Source organism: Vanacampus margaritifer, chromosome 5 (genome assembly GCF_051991255.1).
Source record: "Vanacampus margaritifer isolate UIUO_Vmar chromosome 5, RoL_Vmar_1.0, whole genome shotgun sequence".
NCBI classification, from domain to species: Eukaryota; Metazoa; Chordata; class Actinopteri; order Syngnathiformes; family Syngnathidae; genus Vanacampus; species Vanacampus margaritifer.
Genome location: NC_135436.1, coordinates 24498809 through 24520749, shown reverse-complemented (window position 1 = coordinate 24520749; position 21941 = coordinate 24498809). Strand labels below are relative to the sequence as shown.

Sequence of the window (21941 nt, the reverse complement as noted above, 5' to 3'; positions counted from 1 at the left end):
AAGTTTCAAAAGAGTTCAAATTGTCGGGTCTCAAAGGGTGTTTTTGTGCGCGCGTGCAAACCTCTCGGGAGGGAGATAAGTCAACCTTTCAAAAGAGTACTTCTTGTTTCATGTGTTTGAAAGTTACTTGCAATAAGTTTCATATTACACATAAAAACATTTATCAGACTTATCCAAACATGTTGGCAGCTGGCTACGTTGCGGCAAGAAATATGTCTGCATCTTTTAGTCATTGATGCAGTCATTTCATAATAATTCAGAAAATTAAGTTAAGATTAAAAAGATGTACAGTACTGTAAAATCAAGTGTGATTTTGATTTGTGTTGAGGTCATTTTTCTGCCACCAGATGGCATAATTGCATTTGTAAGACTTTGGGACAGCTCAGTGCATTTTTCTTTTCATTCATCTTTAACATGAAGTTGTGAAATTGTGCACATTTTTTAAATTGTAAAATACAATTTGACCCTAGTCTCCACAAATATATGCAAAATTTTGACGTAGACGTGTCTACTGTGTTGCAACTGGAATTCCCCCAGTACAGGCTTTCCAAGTAAGGGGTGGTCATTAATCGCCCGTTAAAAATATTAGTGACGTTAAAGGAAATTTAAAATTAACTAAAAATTCCCACACTAATTTTGACACTCCTAAAGCAAAACATTTTTCACACCAAAAATGGGTTGGCTCCGCCCCCCACCCAACACCCACCCCCCCAAAAAGTTTTTTTTTCTTCATTTTTTAAATCAAATTTTCAAAAATATTAAACAAAATTGCTGTAACTTTTTGTTTGTGTTTGTTTTGTTTTTGTTAACTGTATTTTTATTCGTTCAATATTTATTACAGAAGGGCCACTCGCTTACATAGATCCTGATGCTGTAAATATCCAATAACAATGACATCATTTCAAATTTTTGGCTCATGACACAGAGCAAAAAAAAAACGTTGTAACTCAAAAAATCGTATTAGTTGGGGCACTCGTAAGTCAACGTCGCACTGTATAACAATTAGGTTGGGAGATGATTCTGAAATCCAGTGTTTAACAAGGGCAGAAATTACCCAGAATCCTCGGCTCGCGAGCAGGGTGAAATCATTCTCGCAAGCCATCAGATGCTCGGAGATGATCCGATGCAGGGACATCATATCCCGGCTAAGCCCTCACTAGACACCCGCAACGCTCTCGGCCAGGCTGCCTCCATACGGAACATGGAATTAGGTTGTCGGATTGATTCAACAGACGACATTCCCTTCGACTGGCAGCTCGGGAGCTCGCCTCCCTTGTTCCAGCCTCGTCTGAAGGAGCCTCCAGTGAAATGTGCACGTTTTCCGAGGTCATGCTGACGGGACAGATGGATTGATATTGACATCACGATTCAGTGATTTCAACATTTTGCATTTCTAGCAATACTTTAAATATAACTTGAGAGAACAACTAGAAAAAAAAATTGTAGCAAGTAAAATAAAATATCTGCTGTTCATGCTTTGGCCTTTTAGGGGCAGTGTGGTGCATGCATGGAAATACAAGATAAAGAGTAGAAGAAGAAAGTGGTAAATTTAATTGATAAAACAAAATTTTCACAGGTTAGGAAGAATTATTATTATTATTATTATTATTATTATTATGGGGTAGATGCAGGGATGTGATTTTTCCGCTAATTCGCGGAATTCCGCTTTTTTTATCTTCAAAAATAAACATTTTAAATTTCCGTTTTTTTTTTTTTTTGTAGTTCATTGTGTATGCACATGACTCCGACAGATAACATCTTCTGCTATAACAAAGACATTTGTGGTATGCTCTAATATGAGTTACTTTTCATTTGGTCATGATACAATTATTTGTTCATGAAATTTGAACTCTTCAACATTATTTATGTGTTAACTTAGTAATCACATTAGTTAGATATGATGATATTCTCAGTGATAGTTTTTAAAAGCAAAGGCAGTCCAATGTTTTTGAATGTGACTGATTTTGAGTTGACTAAAACTGCCATTTTATATGGGATAGTTCAATATACATTGAAAATTTATGCTGTTGTTTTGTCTATTTCTTTGTCATGTGAGTGCATTGAAAGTACTTAAAAACACGGAAAACCCATGAGCTCCGGGAAGCCCCCCCTTGTCCCCCCACCAGGGCACTGCCCTGGATCTAGCTGGGTGACGGCGGCCCCCACACCCCCGGCTAAATTTTCAGATAATTTCACTTTGGTCAAATCACATCCCTGTAGATGCCACGGACTTCGACTTCCGGGTTTTACACATCAGCGCCGTTTCCGGCCACTGCTGGCCGCGTTCCAACACTCGCACCCTCACCCCTGCGCTCCCACTCATCGCCAAGAGGGCGTACCGGGAAATGCTTTCGGACACTGAGACAGACACTTACACACTCGCAGCCTCGCACCCGTCGACGGGGACGCGCAACCGAGGGGCACAAAGGCGGAAGCGCAAGTACTGGGGCGCGGCCCACACGTCGCAAAGCGGAAACGGAAACAAAAGTTGATGGGTGAAAACTTAGAAGTCGGAAGTCACGCACGCCTCCTCCGTGGCATATAGTTTTTGTTTTTTTGTGTAAGCAGGTAAATCCGCCTCGTGATGTTTAATGCTAATTGTTGATAGCCGGTCAATAGTGTTTTTTTATTGAGTGCTAGCATTAGGCTGGTGATATACAAAATGATTTCTTACGTTTGAATATCAAAAGTATGTACTTTTTTTTTTTGCTAAGCCTCAGTTTTTTTTTCTTTCTCTCTTCTTTTGACTAGCATGTTAGCGGAAAACATGCTTTGTTCTGCTTTGTTTACTCACACTAGCACATGAGAGTGTTTTTTCCCCTTCCTTACAAATGTGGGAATCCCGCACCAGATGGAGTGTGAGGAGTCCATTCCAAGCAGGTTTTTGTGCTTATTATATGAGCCTCCGACATGTTTCACTCTCTGAGTTCTTTTGGAATTTTACAAGAGCTCCGTCCACTTGGGAGTCTCGGGCGTGTCGTTGCCTTTTCATTGGAAAAATTAAGGAATCATTTAGAAATGAAAATTACCCCCCCCCCCCCCCCCTTTCATACTGTACCTTTGTTTAGTGCGATTCCCAGTTGATTTTCTGCCGTTTATTTTTGGTTTAATAAAGAAAGTGAGTGAGTTTTTTTTTTTTTTTTTAATTGGTCCCCGAGGAGGAGCAGGTTGGGAATGCCAGCCCAGCCTCAACTAGAGCTTCATTACGCTAATGTTGCTTTCTCATGGAGCAGTTGTCAGTAATTACAAAAACTGCACATTAGATGTTGTATGAAGCCTCCCTGGTGCACATTTTTCAATTCCAGGTCATATTTGAAGAAGGGAAAAATACAGATTGCCCGTGATCTTTTGGCGTAAACAACATGAGGAAGGTTCACCGACACAGTTTGCATTCATATTTTTATTTATTGCAGTCAGACCTTCAACTTCTTGTCTTACCCCCGCCAGCCCATCCAAATCCCCCCCCCCCCCCCCTCCTCTTAAATTGCAACGTTTGTGCATCGTCAAATTATCCTTGGTCGTTACAAAGGCCGCTAGGAATCTATTTAGCCGGAGAGCCGGCGGCAATGAAAGTCCAATTTTGCGGCGCTTGAGTGCAACGCTCCGCAAATGATTTGGTTAAAGGTTAGCCGTGTACGCTCGCCCCTCATGTCGTTTGGCTTCTTTCCTTTTCCAAACAAACACAAAAGACGCGGATGTTTTTCAATTCTGCTCTGCCAAATGGCTATTGACAGGCCGGGGTGTTAATTCTCAACTGATGGCTCCATTGTACTGAGTCCATTCGGTGAAGGATTTACCTTGTCATTCGCTCTACATCAATGTGATTTGTGTCATATATAATGTTTATATCAGGAGTGCCCAAATGTGTTTCAAGCAGCCAAGCTGCCCGAGGATGGAAGCCGCGCGGTGACCATGTTTCTGGTTTGGGAGCACAGAAGGCTACCAGTGTGCTAAAATTCTGGGCCACCCATGCAGCTTAGATTTTTTTTTTATGCTTTTTTTGGATGCTAGGCTTTATTAATTAATTAATTAATTTGTTTATTTTATGTCATGCGATCTACCAATACTACCTTTGCGATCAACTGGTCAATCGCAATCGACATTTTAAGCATATTGAGGTCCATATGCTCGATATATTGATAATCCAAAGAGAATTTTCCCTGCAAATAAATACTCTTAATGACATTATAAGTGTGTGGAATTTGGGGATGTGGTCTATAGACTGAAACAAATTCTAACATATTGATAGTAAAATCAGAAAAACGGTTAATTTTGCTTTTTTTGCCCACAGTTAGCAGTACAATATATACAAAAAAAAAGTATTAGGGACATAAATCAAATCAAAAATAGAAGTGCCACATTATGAACTAAAATAGCCAAAGGCAAATAACGTAAAATAATTAACTCCACAAATATGAAAATGAAGACCAAAATGTAAAAAAAAAAAAATCCAAAACAATTGAATTTAAGTTTAATATTCATTCTCCTTATAATTCAGAAATATATATATATATATATACTGTATATATATATTGAGCTGTTCATTACATTGTGACTTAAAAACTTGAAAGTCATTTATCTTTAAATTTGGCATTAACTAAGCCCAGCAACAAGTGGCTCCATAAATGTTTTGACATAATTAATTGTTTAATTTCACATTTCAAGTGTGACATCTTTTCCAAAGAGATTTCTACGGCGTTCACATTTCTCAGGAAAACTCCATGCTCTGGGAATTCCAGCCACCTTCCAGGAATAAGGAATCACATACATGCTAGATTTAGTGTTATGAAACAAGGTGTTAATTGCTTGACAAGAGAGAAAAAACATACATGGAAAGACAAGCGGGAGGTGAGACGGTAAAGTATGTGGTGCAGAGCTGCTTTCTCCATCACCCAGACGTGGGCATTACTTGCAAATCCCCTTGATCCCCGCCACACCACCACCATAAATCCCGGCGGCCTGCTCACATCCTGTCACGATGCCGTCGCCGGCATGTCAGCGTTCGAACGGCGAGGGGTGCCTCGTGACAACATGGACAAGCAGCCGCATTACAGACATCATCAAATTGTGCTTATTACAAGAGGGAGGCAAGACACGCTGCTGTCTGTTGTAATAATATATGACATTTGAATGTGACACATAGTGGAACATGTAACGCGCGCACGTCTATTTATTGAACCTCTCCTGGGGATCCGACTCTTGATCCTGACAAAATCCTGCAGTGGCGCAGATGGGATTTTGGAACTCTGGGGGAGGGAGGGCTAAATATATATATATATATACATATATACATACAGTATATATATATATATATATATATATATATATATATATATATATATAAATATATACACATATATATATATATATATATATATGCATATATATATATATATATATATATATATATATATATATATATATATATACACATATACTGTATATATATATAATAATATATATATATATATATATACACATATATATATATATATATACACATATATATATATATATATATATATATAAATATATTAATAAGCAATTTTCAATATTTACTATTAAAGTAATGTGATTAATTACAATTAAAAACATTTAATCGCCTAACACGATTAAAAAACAAAAGATTATAAAAAATTTGGGGCGTCCGTCAGGCGCTTAAATTTTCTTATCGTAAATTAATTGCATGACTTCACTAGTTAACTCACAATTAATCACACATTTTATATATGTTCTAAATGTACAATAAAACAATTCTAGGTTTTCATAGGTTCGCAAAAGTGGGGGGAAAATGTTAAACTAATAGAAATAGTTCAACTGAATTTTTGACGTCTATAGCCATCAATGGCAGTGAATGAGTTAACATGAAATAAAACAATTTTAAAAAGTAGCCACTTGATAAAAATCAATTAAAAGGCCAAATGTCACAGCTCAGTCTCGTTTTGTGTAATTTAGTGTCGTATTTTCTCTTTGTTGAAATTTTCTTTAGTGGATTTCTTTGCAACAAAAAAAAAATACTTTTTTTTCTTCCAACAAACATACAGTATGTACTGTTTTTGTTTTATTGGATTGGTTTAGATTTTCTGATTAACCAATCATTCTTGATGATTTGATTCATGATTATTTCCCCCCATAAGTATTTCATATTACTGTTATATGTGCACATGGCACGATAACATGACTTTAAAAGCATTTGTGGAAATTTCATTGAGTAGAGTCGTGGGTTGCAGCAAAAAGCGTGACAGCTTAAATATGACCTTGGATAGCGTATGAATTTAAGCACTGAACCATAACAACACATAAATCTGCGGCACACAATGTTGAGTGTAATATGTTTTCGTGGAGCTTTTACGTCTAACATTTTTTTTTTCTCTTTCTGCTTCATTCCGGGAGCATGAATACAACCTGGCTGTTTTTTTCTTGTTTTTTTTTTTTCCACCTGCTAAAATAACTCTCCCTAGGTGTGCAGAGGCATGTTTCCAGGCGGATGTGTCAAATGAAAGACGGCAGGGGGCAAGGTGAGGGCAGGGAGGGGAGCGAGGAAGAGGAGAAAGAAAGTATTGGAGGAGAATCGGTGGAGTTTTTCGAAGGCTGCAGACAGGACTGCGCGTACGCCTTTTTTTTTTAGTGCATGGGTGTTCATTAAAGTGCAGCTTTTCCTTCTCCTCGGGGACTTGGCCGTGCTTCCTGGCATCCCCGCCACAGTAAACACACCGCCCAAATCTCGGCACGGGGTTCATTCCAAGAGGAGGGGGTGCTCATGCGGAACCCAACGCCACAAAAAAAAAGCTCATTAATTGGTTTCATCTCGCCCGCATTTATGACAAATTATGCTTTTTAAGGATGGCCGTGCGGACTTTTTACAGCAATTACATGGTGCAGTGCTTCCTAAGACCCTGTGGGTGGCGCTGTGGTGAACTATTTACTTATTTATTATACTTTTTAGGCGGCGACCAACTCTCTCTTTTCTTTCATGTGCCAACTGTCAAGAAAACAGCAAAAATGACCATGATTGGATTATAGTCATTTTTTCTTTGAAGTTGCTAATCTGCCTAGTAACAAGGACGCACTTTATTACATCTAGCAGGTGGGACAAAAAAAAACAAAAAAAAAACTTTTCCATTTATGCATATATTCTCCCGTCCAGACTTTTGCTACATCCACCAGGTGTAAGATGGGAATGATCGAGGAAACACCAAAGAAGTGTGGTTCACTTACAGATAAGGCTGAAATCATGAAATGTGATTTTTTTTTTTTTTTCCCAGAGACTTGTGAATGTCATTGAAATCCGTGAAAAGGATGAAGCACGCTTTAAATTGAAAAATGCTGTACGTAGCGGATGCAGCGTGTAGCTGGCCGGTCGAGACTTAAGGACTACTCCGACTACACTTACACTTTGAAGGAGGGCATAGTCGTTCCACAATTTCACATTCTTAACACAAAAATGTACTAGTTATTCCGAATGGCACATTCAGCATTCCACATCGTTTCCATTCAAAGTTATAAATGTTCAGCTTATTCTATTCACCTCGGGAACAATTTTCAACATTCCAGAAATTTCCCACCAACATATTGCATATTTTTCACATTCCACATCATTCCAATTCATTCTAAATGAATTCAATTGATCATCATTCCTTATTTGACAATATGAGTATCATTCCACTTTCTTTCTTTTTTTTACCAACATCATTCCACATAATTCCACTTCATCACATATTATTCAGTATCATTCCATATCTTTCAGTATTATCAATTGAAAATCATTCCACGTGGCAATTTTGTTTTTCATTCAGCATTTCGGCATTCACATGCAATTTCTCTGAAAATTGCAATGTCGAGTTTTCTATTAACTCATTCACTGCCATTGGCGGCTATAAACGTCAAAAATTCATTTGAACTATTTCTATTAGTTTAACTTTTTCTTCCACTTTTGTGAGCAAGAGTATGAAAACCTAGAAAAAAAATATTGTGCATTTAACTCTTTCACTGCCAGACGTTTTCAGAAACGGGTTGTCCCCACTGCCAGCCGATTTAAGCATTTTGAGTGATTTTTAAAGGTCCACAGAAAATGTTGTGTTTGGACTATGGAAACACACATACTACCAAATGAAAGTTTGGACTCTCAGCTTTCATCAGAAAAAAAAGTTTGTTTCTACCTTATTCCGTTCTTCAGTAATCAACAATAGAAAATGGTTACTTTCACCGAAATTCTCTGTTATGAAACAAAAAACGGCTCCGGCGTGAGCTCCTCGCCATTTTTCCTTTGTCTTCCATTCTCACCTCCTGCTCGACGCTCTAGCTCCGCCTCTACTGACGCCCACCCGATCTTGTCAAAAGAGAGTCATCGCTGCCCTCTAGGGGCCAAAAATAGTCATTAGGCACAACAGACCGGCTGGAAACTTTCACCACAGCTCCGGAAGCCTTGCCCGCACCCGTTTCAAAAAAAATAAAATAAAAATGGATGACGTCTTTAGACGTCATTGGCAGTGATCCGTAGGTTTTTACTTGACGTCTATAAACGTCAATGGCAGTGAAAGAGTTAAAACAGATATAACATTTGTGATTAATCGGGAGTTAATTAGTGAAGTCCTGCGATTAATTACAATTTTAAAAAATAGTTGCCTGACGAGATGATTATTAAAAATTAGGGGCATCAGCTGATAAAAGTATAATTTATAAGGTGTCATTTATTTTTGAACATGAATAAGTTAAGAATGATCAACTGTTTTTATGATTTCCTATTTCCTGGAAGTGGACCGGCCTGTTACCTGTTCTGCAGTTTTGTTGCTATGCACAAGTAGTCCTCTTAAGTGATTGGTGTGCTATCATTTTTCTTTAATTTATGAAAAATAAAAAAGGAACTCTGAGATATTGTTCCTCCATCGTCACTCCGCTGGTGTCTTAGAACGGAATCGTTCAAGTTGAGAGCATGACTAGTGAGATTGGTGGCAAATTGAGATGCTCTCTCATGCAGCAAAGAACAAGCGGCGCCATTTCCCACCCCCGTTGGCCGCCACACCTCCATCACTCCCAGTGCGCGCCCATCGTAGACGATTGATAAGTGCCTCGGAACTATTCTGGGCTGGGAAATTTAAAGGCTTCAAATGTTGCCTTGTTCTTTCCGGGGTGCGGGAGTGCGCGAATAAATGCGCCTTAACGTGAGAGAGCGATGCTCCGTGACACCTGAGGCAGCCTCACATTTCCCCGCCCGGGTGCAATTTATCTGCAGGCTGGCGTCTCGGTCTGTCATGATGGAGCTCGATATGACTTCCACAAATGGCCTCTTATGAAGCCCAATAAATTTTATTGCGTGTGAACTCTCGCTCAAATTGCAGGCGGCGTCGACGTTCTTAAAACATTGCCCCCCCTCCCTCCGATCCCCCGACGGTATAAAAGCACTCACATGTATGGTCTATATAACGACACATCAGTGACAGGCAGCAGAAAGAAAAACTACAGTTAGTGTTATTTGATTTTAAGTCACTGTGATGAATAAATAACATGAATGTTAGCATAGATGCTAGCGCTAACACAACAGGTGTCCTAACTGGTTCACTAATATCATAAAATATATTTTTTTTTTACATTTATTTACTTTATTTTACTTTTATCGTAAAAGATAAAATACATCAATAAAAAGGGAAGCATTGATGCTAGCTAGCGCCAACAAACACAACATGAGAGGCGTCCTGGCTGGTCCAAAAATATAATAAAAGAATAATTAAAAATAATTAAAATATGTTTAGTCCCAGGTGCCACTACTCTCACCTGTGTAAAGTGACATATGCTTATAAGATGCTTTGATGAATAAACATAACAAATGTGTTAGCACTGATGCTAGTGCTAACACTAGCATAACAGGTATACCAGCAATATTTTACAGGATTTTTCTCAGGCACCTTCGTACTGTGTAATTTACTTTTATCGTGATGAATAAATACATCAATGAGTAAGTTAACTCATTCACTGCCATTGACGGCTATAGACGTCAAAAATTCATTTAAACAATTTTTATTAGCTTAACTTTTTTTTTCCACTTCTGTTAACAAGAGTATGAAAACCTAGGAAAACAATTATTGTAAATTTAATTTGTGATTAATCGTGAGTTAACTATTGATGTCATGTGATTAATTACAATAAAAAAAAAATATATCGCCTGCCGCCCCTCATTTTTAACAATCCCCCCCCCCCAAAAAAAAAAAGATTATTAAAAAAATGTCTAGGTTTTCATACTCTTGTTAACAAAAGTGGAAAAAAATGTTAAACTAATGGAAATATTCAAATGACCTTTTGATGTTTATAGCCGCCAATGGCAGTGAATGAGTTAATAATCACTGATGCTACGCTAACACAACATGAGCGGTGTGTCCTGGCACTCTCTACAGGTGTAAAGTGTAATATACTAATAAATAAATAAATGTGTTAGCTCCATTGCTAGTGCTAATGCGACAGGTGCCCGTTATAAAGGATGTATTTTTTATTGATTGCTTTATTGGTCCCTTGCGCTCCTGACGTGTGCATTGTAGCTTATTTTTAAGCCACTGTGATGAATAAATGCAAAAATAAATGAACACATGAAGAGATAAGACACGAGCGGTGTCTTGGCTGGTACATCATTTTTTTCCCCCCTTGCTTCCTACTACTACTATTTGCATCTACTGTGAATGAATAAATAAAACGAGTTTGGTACAATTGGATGTGTAACTGGTGACCAAAGAATGCAATTTTGGTCCACCTATAAATGTCTTCTTCTCCGTTACCATACCAACAACAATATTAATCAATATGACCCATATTCCGAGCTAGCTATTTTGAAGCTGTTACTTAAGGGTCAAATTATTCCCATCTTGCTCATTTTAACAAGGCGCATATAGCGTCATTCTCGCCTTTTGGAGTTTGAATGGCCTCGCACGCAATACGAGTGCACTTGAAGCTCTGAAAAGACGCGTAAGTGAACGGTACCGTGCGACGATGCAGTTGCCGTGCGTGTCGTTAAGTAAGAACAAAAGGCTTTAATAGTCTATTTGTGGGCTCTTTAGTTAAACCGTTTAGCATACACTCGCATCAAACCCCTCGGGAGCAACTGGTGCCATTGTAGCGTGTCTTTTTTTTTTTTTTTTTTTTTTTCAGTAAACAACATAAACTGGCACTTTTCAGAGCCGAGCTTCTTTGGCGGTTAGGTCAAGCGACGACGCTCGGAGAGAAAATAAGCCCGTTTTGTTTATCTCGCCAGGATAATTATTTAATGGCTGTTAGCGCACACACAAAAAAAAAACAAAAACAATATTTGGATGGCACAGGTTTTATTTCGCCCACGATGAAATCAAACACTCTAAGATGTTATTGAAAGCTTGTAGACGTTAAGCTTTAATTGACACAATAATAAAAGAATGAGCACGGAATGAGCGCCATTCGATGCAGTATCGTGAACTCAAAAAGCATTTAGACAATGTAGTGCCAATTACTTTTGTACGGTAAACTCGCTTTCCATGGGGATAATGGATAGCCGCGGATAGCCAAAATATGCTAATTTATAACATCATAAACCTTCGACTCCATCACAATCATAAACCTATGTTGCATAATTGTAGTCAATATTTAAGACTTAATATATAAACAAATTGATGTTGCGTCACACATGAGCAACTAGCACACAATTAAGTCATTAACTTACCTTTGGGCGTTTACTATGCACACGGTGATTAATATTACGGAATAAAAGTAAATTGCTACATTTGTGCGTCTTATGCAAGCAAGCATCATCCGCCTCCACCCTGTTTGATGCATGATGTGGTATGCTTTGGATCATAAGCTTGGAGTTATGTTGTGATTAGAGAAGCGATGATTAATCCGTTAATCAAAAACAAATTTATTATCTAATTCAATGCTTACTTTTGACAATCAATTGTTTAAGCAAGGCACAGATAATGAAAGGTAAAGAAATAAAAAGGAGCTGTTCCTTGTGCGTGCAGCATAACAGCTAATTGCTGCTTCACCGTGTTTGCGTTCAACTCCCAGCCATTTTCACCGAAGCAACCCCCTTCGCTCCCAGCTGTTTTACTAGATTTTGACAGATTTTGCAAGGCCTACAAAATATTGTGTTCTATTGCTATAAAAACATGGAACGTACCAAAAAAAAAAGATTAGACTCTCTTTTTTATTTAGGAAAAGAAAGTAAATTTCTTTCTGTTTCCGTTTTGCAGCAATTCAAATTAGAATATAGCAAAGTTTCATCGATATTTAGATTCCTGGTGAAAACATTGGCAAAAAGAGCTTGTTGCAACATGGCCCTGGCTGATCTCTTATACTCTGCTGCCACCCGCTGGCCGTTTTTCACAATAACTACCATTGCTTTAAGTGACCTCTTCAGGTCAAAGCCTTCTGTATGTTCCTGGATTTAAAAAAAAAACTAACCAAAAAAACGTATAAATATGTTTTGGGGAGTGAAGGACAGTACTTTTAATTTACAAATCTTGGTTTCAACTCCCTCCCACCATGTTTGATGCTTGTTGTGGTATGCTTTGGATCTTTACTTTTCTCTCACCATCAGCTTCTTCTATCATGTTTGACAAACGGTCGAATTTGCAAAATGGTAAATGTCATCCTTTTGTTTTAAAGTCTGCATTCCAATGATATTCAGATATATTAGTTGGTGCACGACAGGCTCTTGATTTGTTGTCAAACCATGAAGTTAAAATATGTTGTTCCTGTTTTCAGACTCTCGAGCAGGCGAGGGCGCGCCACCCAAACTTGACCACGCGGTCATCGGCGGGGTGGTTGCCGTGGTGATGTTCGCCATCCTCTGCGCGCTCATCGTCCTCGGTCGATACTTCGCCAGGCACAAAGGTAAAGCGCCGCCAATCCCACTTGACCATGAACTCATCCCCGGTGTCTTTTGTTGCCGCCTGATAGGATTGTCGAGTGTGCTTTCCTGTGTGTTTGCGCGCAGGCACTTACTTCACGCACGAAGCCAAAGGGGCGGACGACGCGGCCGACGCCGACACGGCCATCATCAACGCCGAGGGCGGACACAACAACACGGACGAGAAGAAGGAGTATTACATCTAAAGTGTGGAAGGGAGGCTGGTGGTGCTGTGGCAGCATTTTGTCCAACTCTGATTACGTTTTTTTTTTCAGGGGTGGGGGGGGGGGGGTGATTTAGGGAGGAGGCAAAATTAGGACTGGCGTGGCCTCGTAATGAGAAGAGGCCGAGTCTGCTGTCTCAAAACCTTCCTGGACTGCTGGGGCCTAAACTTCTGTACACTTTCTTTCTTTTACAGACTATTTTGTGCCTTGTTCTATTTCCGTTTGTTTTCTTCCCCCGTCCCTCTCACTCACGTGCTTGTTGGTTTAGATGTTTGGCTGTGGACGCCAAGATGAAAGTGGGCCTGTCGTGTGTGCGTGTGTGTGTGCGTGCGTGTGTGTTAGCTTGTGCCGCTGAGCACAAAAAGGATGCTTATCGCCCTTTTTATTCTCCCAACCACTAATGTGTACATTTGATGCCGTTGGTGTACACGTGGATGTCAGACAGAACAAAAACAAAATAAGTTGAACTAAATAGCCACTTTATTAGGGACACCTGGTCAAAGTTGGACAAAGGTTGTCATGTTAACCCCCCCCCCACCACCCCTAAAACCGAAGCTTTCCCTAACCCTAACTCTGTATTATTTTTTTAAACTTGTCTGTGAGCTGTTAAGATTGAAGTTTTTCTATCCCAAATCCCAAATGTGGGGGTCCGTAGGGGGCCGCGGGGTGCGTTGTGAGATGTGAGGAAGCTGAAGTCTGTGCACGAGTCCAGAACCAGATCAACTGGTTGTTGACAATTTTATGATGAAATTCCCACGACAAAATGGTACTTTTTATGTAAGTCTTGATTTTATGAGAATAAGTCAAATTATTGGGGCAATAAAGTCAAAATCTTGAAAATAAAAGAAATCACAACTTTTGGGATGATAAAAGTGAAATTACCACAGAAATGCAAATTTCCCAACATAGCATTTTATTTTAAAAAAAATAACATCTCAAAAGTCAAATTATAATGGTAATACATTGACAAAATTAAACAAATTAGTTATGAGAATTAAGTCAAATTATCATGGCAACGGAATGGAATTTTACAAGGAAAAGTTGTAATTTGTATGAAAATTTAACTTAAATATGTAAAACTTTGCAATTGTATGAGAAGAAAGTCACGTATGTGAATAAAGTGGTCATTTTTACGAGAAAAAGTCCGAATTATGAATTTAAGTTGTAATATTGAAGTATTTTAAGAGGGTCTATGTTGTGCATTCTTGAGATCCAACCAGGCGTGTTTTTAACAAATATGTGTGTAAATAGTATTAGCCAATTTTATTAGCAACTTTCCAGAGTGTCTTGTTCAGGCGTGGTGCGTTTGTCAGTGTGGGAATTTAGAAAATCACTGGCTAAATTATGACTCTATTTCTTGTAATTTTACGATTTTGTTTTCGTAATCGAATGTGGGCCATTCTGAAGGCACGTGTGCTTGATAAAGTGACTCTTTTTTTTTTTTTTGCCATTAAAAGTCGCCTGTCTGTGTATCAGTAGAGATTTCAAGACAGCAGTTATCTTGAGAGGTTAGCCTTGGTGTAAAGTTCAGTCTAATGATAGCCCATCGATCAAATGTTCGTTATTGAGTAGATGTCAGTTAAGTTGGATGTTTTTGGAGTTAGCATTCATGCTATCAAAAAAAAAACAACATTTTATTGTTACAGAGCTGTTATTTTTCTATTATTTTCTCAATTATTTTTAGTCATTGGCCACAACTTCTAAACATTTGTATAACATTGATCGGCCTGGTAAAAACATACGACCCTTAACTAGTGTGTTAAATTGGTCTTGGTTCAATCAATTATCTTCTCATGTTTAGCGCAAATGGCGATCACAAATGTGAACAATTACTGTAAAAAAAAATGAATCATTCCTGAGAAACAACTTGACCCTCTTACTGTGTTGTGCGGTTTATTATGGGAAAAAGTAACAATTTTACAACCTCCTTAAGCTAAACTTAGTTACCGCGCTTGCTCTATCATCATCTTTATAAGAGCAGCATGTTGTTCACAACATTTTATATTATTTGATTTACCCACGAAATTGATGGACGGACAGAAGGAAATATTGTTATTGAAGACTTCCCTGTTTAATGTTGTTTGGTATAAAGAATACCTAGCATTTTTAGCATGTTTAGCTAAAAAGTTTGAACAACTAGCGTAAAAACAACACTTTCCTGAGCAGAGGATTAACAATTTGACACCCTCCCTTAGATTATAGTTTGCTATATTCTTCATTTGTCATTTATTTAAGTAAAAAGTGTCAATTAATAAGACCGTTTTCTGTTTCGTGCTAAACTTAGCTTGCTAGCCAGGTTGCAATGGGGCGCCAGTGGTATGATTTTCTTCTATGATACACCCAGTTTTCCATAAAATCTTAAATAATTTTGACTATTTTATTTAGTTTTTTCCCAAGCGACAGATAGACAAAAAGATGAACATATTATTGGAGACTTTCTTACTTAGCATTATTTAGCATCAAAACAGGGGAAACAGAAAAAAACGCCAGCATGAGGGTGGGCTAGCATGATGCTAAAGCTCAATAGTTAGAACAATTAACATGTTTACAGTTAACTGTGCTTTGACATATTTACAAGTGAGTATTATAAACCCATTTTTATTGCACTAAATTTGCCAGTTAGCAATTATTTTTTTTAAAGGCTTAAAACAACTCCCACAATTGTGTTTTTATTGTTTTTTTTTACATATGAGCAAAGCCATATGATTTAATTAGATTCTCAGATGTCGAGAACAGTGTATTAGATACCTTCCAATGTAAAAATAAGGGGAAGATTGTTATGTCTATTTCTCGGCTGGCATCCATGAGCAGTAAAAAGACATTTATTGAAGTGTTGTAACCCTCAGGCCACCTTTGATTGGTCTTGAACGGACTACTGCGCCATCAACTTCTTTTTTTTTTTTCTTACTTGTCGCCTAATAGCCTCAAAACTTCAATCAAATGCCTTTGTTTTGTTACCTAGCAACAGAAACCCAAACAGTCAAAGCTAGTTATGCTATTATAAAACGTAATAGTATGTACGGTAACCACTGCCTTAAAGCGACATCCCGATCACTAGAAGGATTTTCTTGTGTGATGTGGAAAAAAACAGTTGGTTGGATGCTTTAACGCACGGGTGGACAACTTAGCCCCGCTGTATTTATATTACAGCTCCAGTTTTATTTCAAATTCACAAGTGATGAAAAAAAAAAAAAGAAGGTTTAATTGAAGTTTAACTCATTCATTGCCATTGACGGTTATAGCCGTCAAAAATTATTTTGAGCTATTTCTATTAGTTTATTTTTTCCCCCATTTTGTTAACAAGAGTATCAAAATCTAGAATTTTTTTATTGTACATTTAGAACAGATATAAATTTTGTGATTAATCGTGAGTTAACTAGTAAAGTCATGCGATTAATTACGATTAAAAAAATGTGAACGCCCTACGGCCATAATTTTTAATAATCTTTTCTTTTCTCTTCTTTTAAATCGCATCAGGCGATTTAAATTTGTTATTGTAATTAACTCATTCACTGCCATCCACGGTTATTGACGTCAACAATTCATTTGAACTATTTCTATTAGTTTAAAAAAAATTCCACTTTTGTTAACAAGAGTATGAAAACCTATATATTTTTTTTATTGTACATTTAGAACAGATACAAAATGTATGATTATTCGTGAGTTAACTATTGAATGGCAGTGAATGAGTTAATTGCTTGACTGCAATAGTTAACTCATTATTAATCACAAATTTTATATCTGTTCTTAATGTACAATATTTGTTTCTAGGATTTCATACTCTTGTTAATAAAAGTGGAAAAATGTTAAACAAATTTTTGACGTCTATAGCCGTCAATGGCAGTGAATGAGTTAATGGCCTCAGTCTTTTTTTCTCATGTTTGAGGCATGTAAGAGACAAAGTTGTACAAAAAAAAATAGCAAACCTGCTGTAAAAAAAAAAAAAAAGTTAAAAGGCTTAACTCATGAAAATTATAAATGCGACTACAGTATTCTCATAAAATCATGACTGTTCTCATAAAATTGACTTGATTGTCCTAAAATTAAAACTTTAATATCTTCAAATTATGACTTTAATGACGTTAGTCTTACAAAATTCTAACTTTAATCTTGTTAGAGTTTCGTTTAATTGTAAAAGTTTCCCCTAAAAGGACATCTTGAAAAATTACAGTATGATTCTTATAAAATCACGAGTATTTTCCTCAATAATAGTTTTGGTCCCATAGAAAAGTGATTTTATTTTTATGTCAGATTACAACTTGTTTTTTGTTGTTAGATTATAATTCAGTGATGTTTTTCTGGTTAAATTTTGGTATTTCTATTCTTATTAATTATAACTCTAGTAAAATTACAATTTGAATCTCTTAAAATAAGAAAATAACTATTTCCTGTAAAATGACAATGTTTTCATTATAAATTACGACTAAATCCTTAAAATTACTATTACAATTTACAGCAAGATTTTGACTTTTTTCTTGTAAGACATCCACTATCACATTCATTCCAAGTTTATTTTCAGGAAATTGTATCTTTTCTCTCACTTTATTAACACTTAATTCTAACGTTCTACAACATATTTAGTTTGTTTGTTTTTTAAACATTCTATTCTTCTCTTTGATTCTGATTTTTCTTGAGAAAATACAATTTTAGTCTTGTACAAGTCTACAAGCCTGCAAGTTTCTTATAAAATGTCCCCAAAAAATCTCAAAATAACTTTTTGAAAAAATACAACCTGTCTCCCAACATTACTATTTAACGCTTGTTATATTATGATTTTTTTCTTTTTTAATTTACACTTTATAGTTGTAAAATTTGACTTTTATTATGACTTATTTTCTCAAAAAAACACAACTTTTATTCCGTAACAATTCCACTTTATTCTCATAGTATTGAGACTTTTGTACTTCAAAAATAAAAAAAAATGCAATGTCACAATATTCCCAAGAAATTCAGATTTAGTCCTCATGAATGATTTATTTTTCATAAATTGAATGTGATTTCATATCAAGGTTCCCCACCCCTGCATTAAAGTGTTATCTTGTATATTTGTTCTAAGTGGCTCGACACGATGTCGGTCCACGTTGTCACTTACCGACGCGCCGTCTTGAACCCTGGCGTTCGTGTTGTACAAAAGCTTGGATGCTCCCAGATGTTGTATTTATTATGTATTATTAAATTTGATGATTTCAAATGTGGATTGGAGCAGCATTTCTTATTTATGGGGATGTCCATTTTAGACGAGGTTAAAACAAGCAGCGATCAGCCAATCAGACGCAACGACAGCAGATGTAGAAAGCGTACGCACCCATGTTTAAAATTAAAATAATAATAATAATAATAATTTTTTTTAAGTTTTGTAAAAGCCACACAAAAATGAGACCATGATAAATCATTTCAAAACTGAAATTGAAAATCGGAGTGAAATTGAGAACAAACTCAACTTAATGTAGGTATACCGTACATTTGCCCGTTGTTATATCACAACTTTATTCACAAGATTGCTTTTTTTTCTCTTAAATGTCCTTTTTTACGGAAGTGTATTGCATTCACTTGAGAGAAAAAAATCCTGTTTTTCTGACAAATATTTTGGGGGAGCTTTGTTTTTTGGAGTATTTTTTTTTATTTTCTGTTTTACTGAATTTTTTTTTTCTGTCAGAAAAATATTCAGAAATAAAGGAGGAAAAATTGCTCAGAAAAACAGGGGGGGGCATTATTAAAAAAAAACAGATTTTTTTTCTCAATAAAACTGAAAAAAAAAACTCCCCCAAAAAATTTGTCAGAAAAACAGGATTTTTTCTGTAAAAAATTACTCAGTAAAACAGAAAAAATTATTGAGAAAAACAAAGGATTTTTTTTTTTTCAAAGCAGAAAAAACAAAGCTCAGTGAATGCAATATGCTTCCGTACTTTTCTTATAAGCTTATAGTAAATCAATGTTTTCCTATAAAAAGTGACTTTATGCCATTTTAAAATATTCCTTTTTTCTTGAACAGTATTACGTTTGAATGACTTTACCAAAACCTTCAAACAACTTGACCAAAACGTTTAAACAACTTTGCAGTACGTTCGAACGACATAGCCCAGTCAAAAGTGTTGACTCCACATTGGCAGTTCCACGCTTCCGTACAAGTTGGTACAAATCCGTACCGTGCCGTTCCGTACAAATCTCTCAATATTTGAACATGACAATTTAAGCACCACCTTATATCAATATCTGAAGCTGACTTTCAGGGGTGTTGGCCTAGTGGCGCACTGATGAATCGAAAAAGTGCTTAGTGCAAAAACCAGACTGCCCCCTAGATGTGAAAATTGGAAGTAACTTTGATTTTGAGCAGCATGAAAGTATTCTGAAAGACTTTTTTTCTTTTCATTGATTTAAGCAGCTCAGTGGCTTAAAGCAACATTTTTAAGTTGTTTTCAAATGATTTATCGTGATCCCTATTTTTTTTAATTTTTGCATATAAACAAACCTCTTATATCAACAGTTGAACTTTATAACCAATGTCAAAGCTAAAAAGAGAAATCAACTATAACAAGTACATATTTCTGTATAGGAGAGTTTTTGGTGTCATCTGCATGATGTCATTTTGCCTTTATTTTTATTTAATTTTTTAAAGATGACGATCCGTTTTTTTGACACGATGTTATTCCTTATGATTATGAGTACGTTTGTGTTCACTCTCTCAGGTTCATGAGTGTTGATAGTTGTTTTGTTTCTTTTTTTGCATCTCAGGTAGAATGCAAATGTAAAAAAATTTTATTTTTATTCTTATTTTTTTTTTAAAACACACCCCTTACTAAATATATACTTTCCCTATTATTAGCGCAGCAGCTATTCAAACATATGTACACTGTCACACTACATACGAGTTTGCATGGACCGCAAAGACGCCAGAGTAGATTTGTTTATGAAGCGTGTAAAGTCGCTGTTTCTCAAATTTCCTCCTCGGGTTTATTAAGTTGTAAATGTTTTGCATACTTGATATGATGTGAAGAGGAGCTGCTTGGTGTTTTGCTACCCCCCCCCCCCAAAAAAAAATGCTTCAACATTGTCTTTTTTTGTTTTCATTGGTGTAGTGAACACTTGTCCATGCATCTTTTGTATTGGTTCACCAACATTTTTACAAAAGGAAAAAAAACAACCTGATGAGTACTTGTCTTAATAAAAAATATGTTGTACGTTCTTGTTGTTGCCTCTTTAAAGTGCACTAAGGAATGTTTGATTGTGAAATTAGTCATTGTTGTAGTTTTAATTTATTTATTTGTTTACTGTTAACATTTTTCATAGGATTGTGGCTTTTTATTTTTATTTAAAAAAAATAATTATAACGCTTACAATTTTGGTCTTGTAAAATTATAACCTTGTTCTTGAAAAAAAAAAAATCTATTTTATTCTTAAAAATTCCTTTTTTTTTTACTTAATAATTACAGCTTTAATCTAGTATTAAATGTTTTAAAAATATATGTAAATATTACTATTTTAGCTGTTTTATCCCTCCAATAAATTTAACTTTTAATAAAAAAAAAAAAGTTAAATCAAAATATACATCACCAGTAAAACGTTAACGCTATACTTCTATATTTCATCTCAAGATTTTAAAACTATTTCGCTTAAAATTACGACTATAGTAAGATTTTTCCCAAAAAATAGGATTTTATTCTTGGAAAAATATGGGGGGGATTCAGTTTTTCACATTTCCCCTCAGAAATAAATGATCATTTGTTCAAGTTCACTTTTTTATTTGTGTTTTTACATGACCCTTTCATTTATGTATAATGATATCCAGGTGCTGTATGACATTAGTACTTCCATTATATTTAATAGTTTACAGAAAATGGAATTGTGTACAGAAAACTTTTCCATGCTAATCATTCCTTACTAATTGGCTTGGAGCTATCTTTACATGATCCCACTTGGTAAAATTCCCACTGGAGTTGAATTCACCAAAAGCGCTTCCTTTTCGACGCGATCGAAGATGGACGTGTTCTCGTTCTCCTCACGCTTGCTTGTCAAACTGCAAGCGTTGAAAATATGCAGACGTGGTCGCGCGGGCGCGTTACGTGAGGCCTCATCATGAAAGACGAGTTTCCCGAGACATCGTGATTGACAAGGACAAGCTCACCGAGATCCTGTTAGGCATTTGGGGTGGAAAGTTAGTGTTTTGACAAATTGATGGGCTTTTTTTTTCTCTCTCTCTTTTTTTCCCAACCCATGAAATGAGGCCTGCGTGCCGGCCGGCATCTCATCACGCTGGCAGGCGTCAAGCCCGGCCAGGTAAAGGTCAATAACATATTTCTCTTTTATTGGCAATGCTTGAACCGGACAAACCACACACATGCGCCTTATTGTACTTGTTAGAATTTGACTCTTAAGGGTTGAATGCAAATATATTGCACTCCAAAGTTGAAAACAATGGGAAAATAAGCCATGATTTGCTTGTGTACCACTAGAGGGAGCCTGTGCAACTTAAAAAAAGGCTAATAAAAATGAACACTTATTATTATTATTATTTATCATTAGTTTCCGTTTTGCAACAATTAGCATTAGCATATAGCTAAGTTTCATCATTATACACATTCCTGTTGAAAACAATGACCAAAAGTGCTTTTTGCAACACGGTTCTGGCTGATCTCTTATACTCTGCTGCCACCTAGTGGTCGTTTTTTTGGGGGGGGTTAATAAATACCATTGCTTTAAGCGACCTATTCAGGTCAGAGGCTGCATCAAAGCTTTCTGTATGCTCTAGCATTAAAAAAAAACATACAAAACATAAATACCAAGGGCAATATTTAAATAGAATGTTTTTAGATGTTTTTGGGAGCAAATGAGTTAAAGGATAAAAAATAAAAAAG

General features: G+C 36.4%; 1 protein-coding gene across 5 annotated transcripts in view; it reads left to right on the top strand.

Moving 5' to 3' along the window:
* LOC144051863 (cell adhesion molecule 1-like) overlaps window positions 1-19874 on the top strand; it is a 321818-nt gene extending 301944 nt beyond the window's left edge. For all 5 annotated transcript variants that reach the window (XM_077565411.1, XM_077565408.1, XM_077565410.1 and 2 more), the window contains 2 exons: window positions 12721-12849; window positions 12953-19874. In XM_077565411.1, the coding sequence (XP_077421537.1) occupies window positions 12721-12849; window positions 12953-13071 (248 nt within the window). In that variant the 3' untranslated portion in view covers window positions 13072-19874. The remainder of the gene's footprint in view (window positions 1-12720; window positions 12850-12952) is intronic.
* Window positions 19875-21941: the final 2067 nt, after the last annotated feature.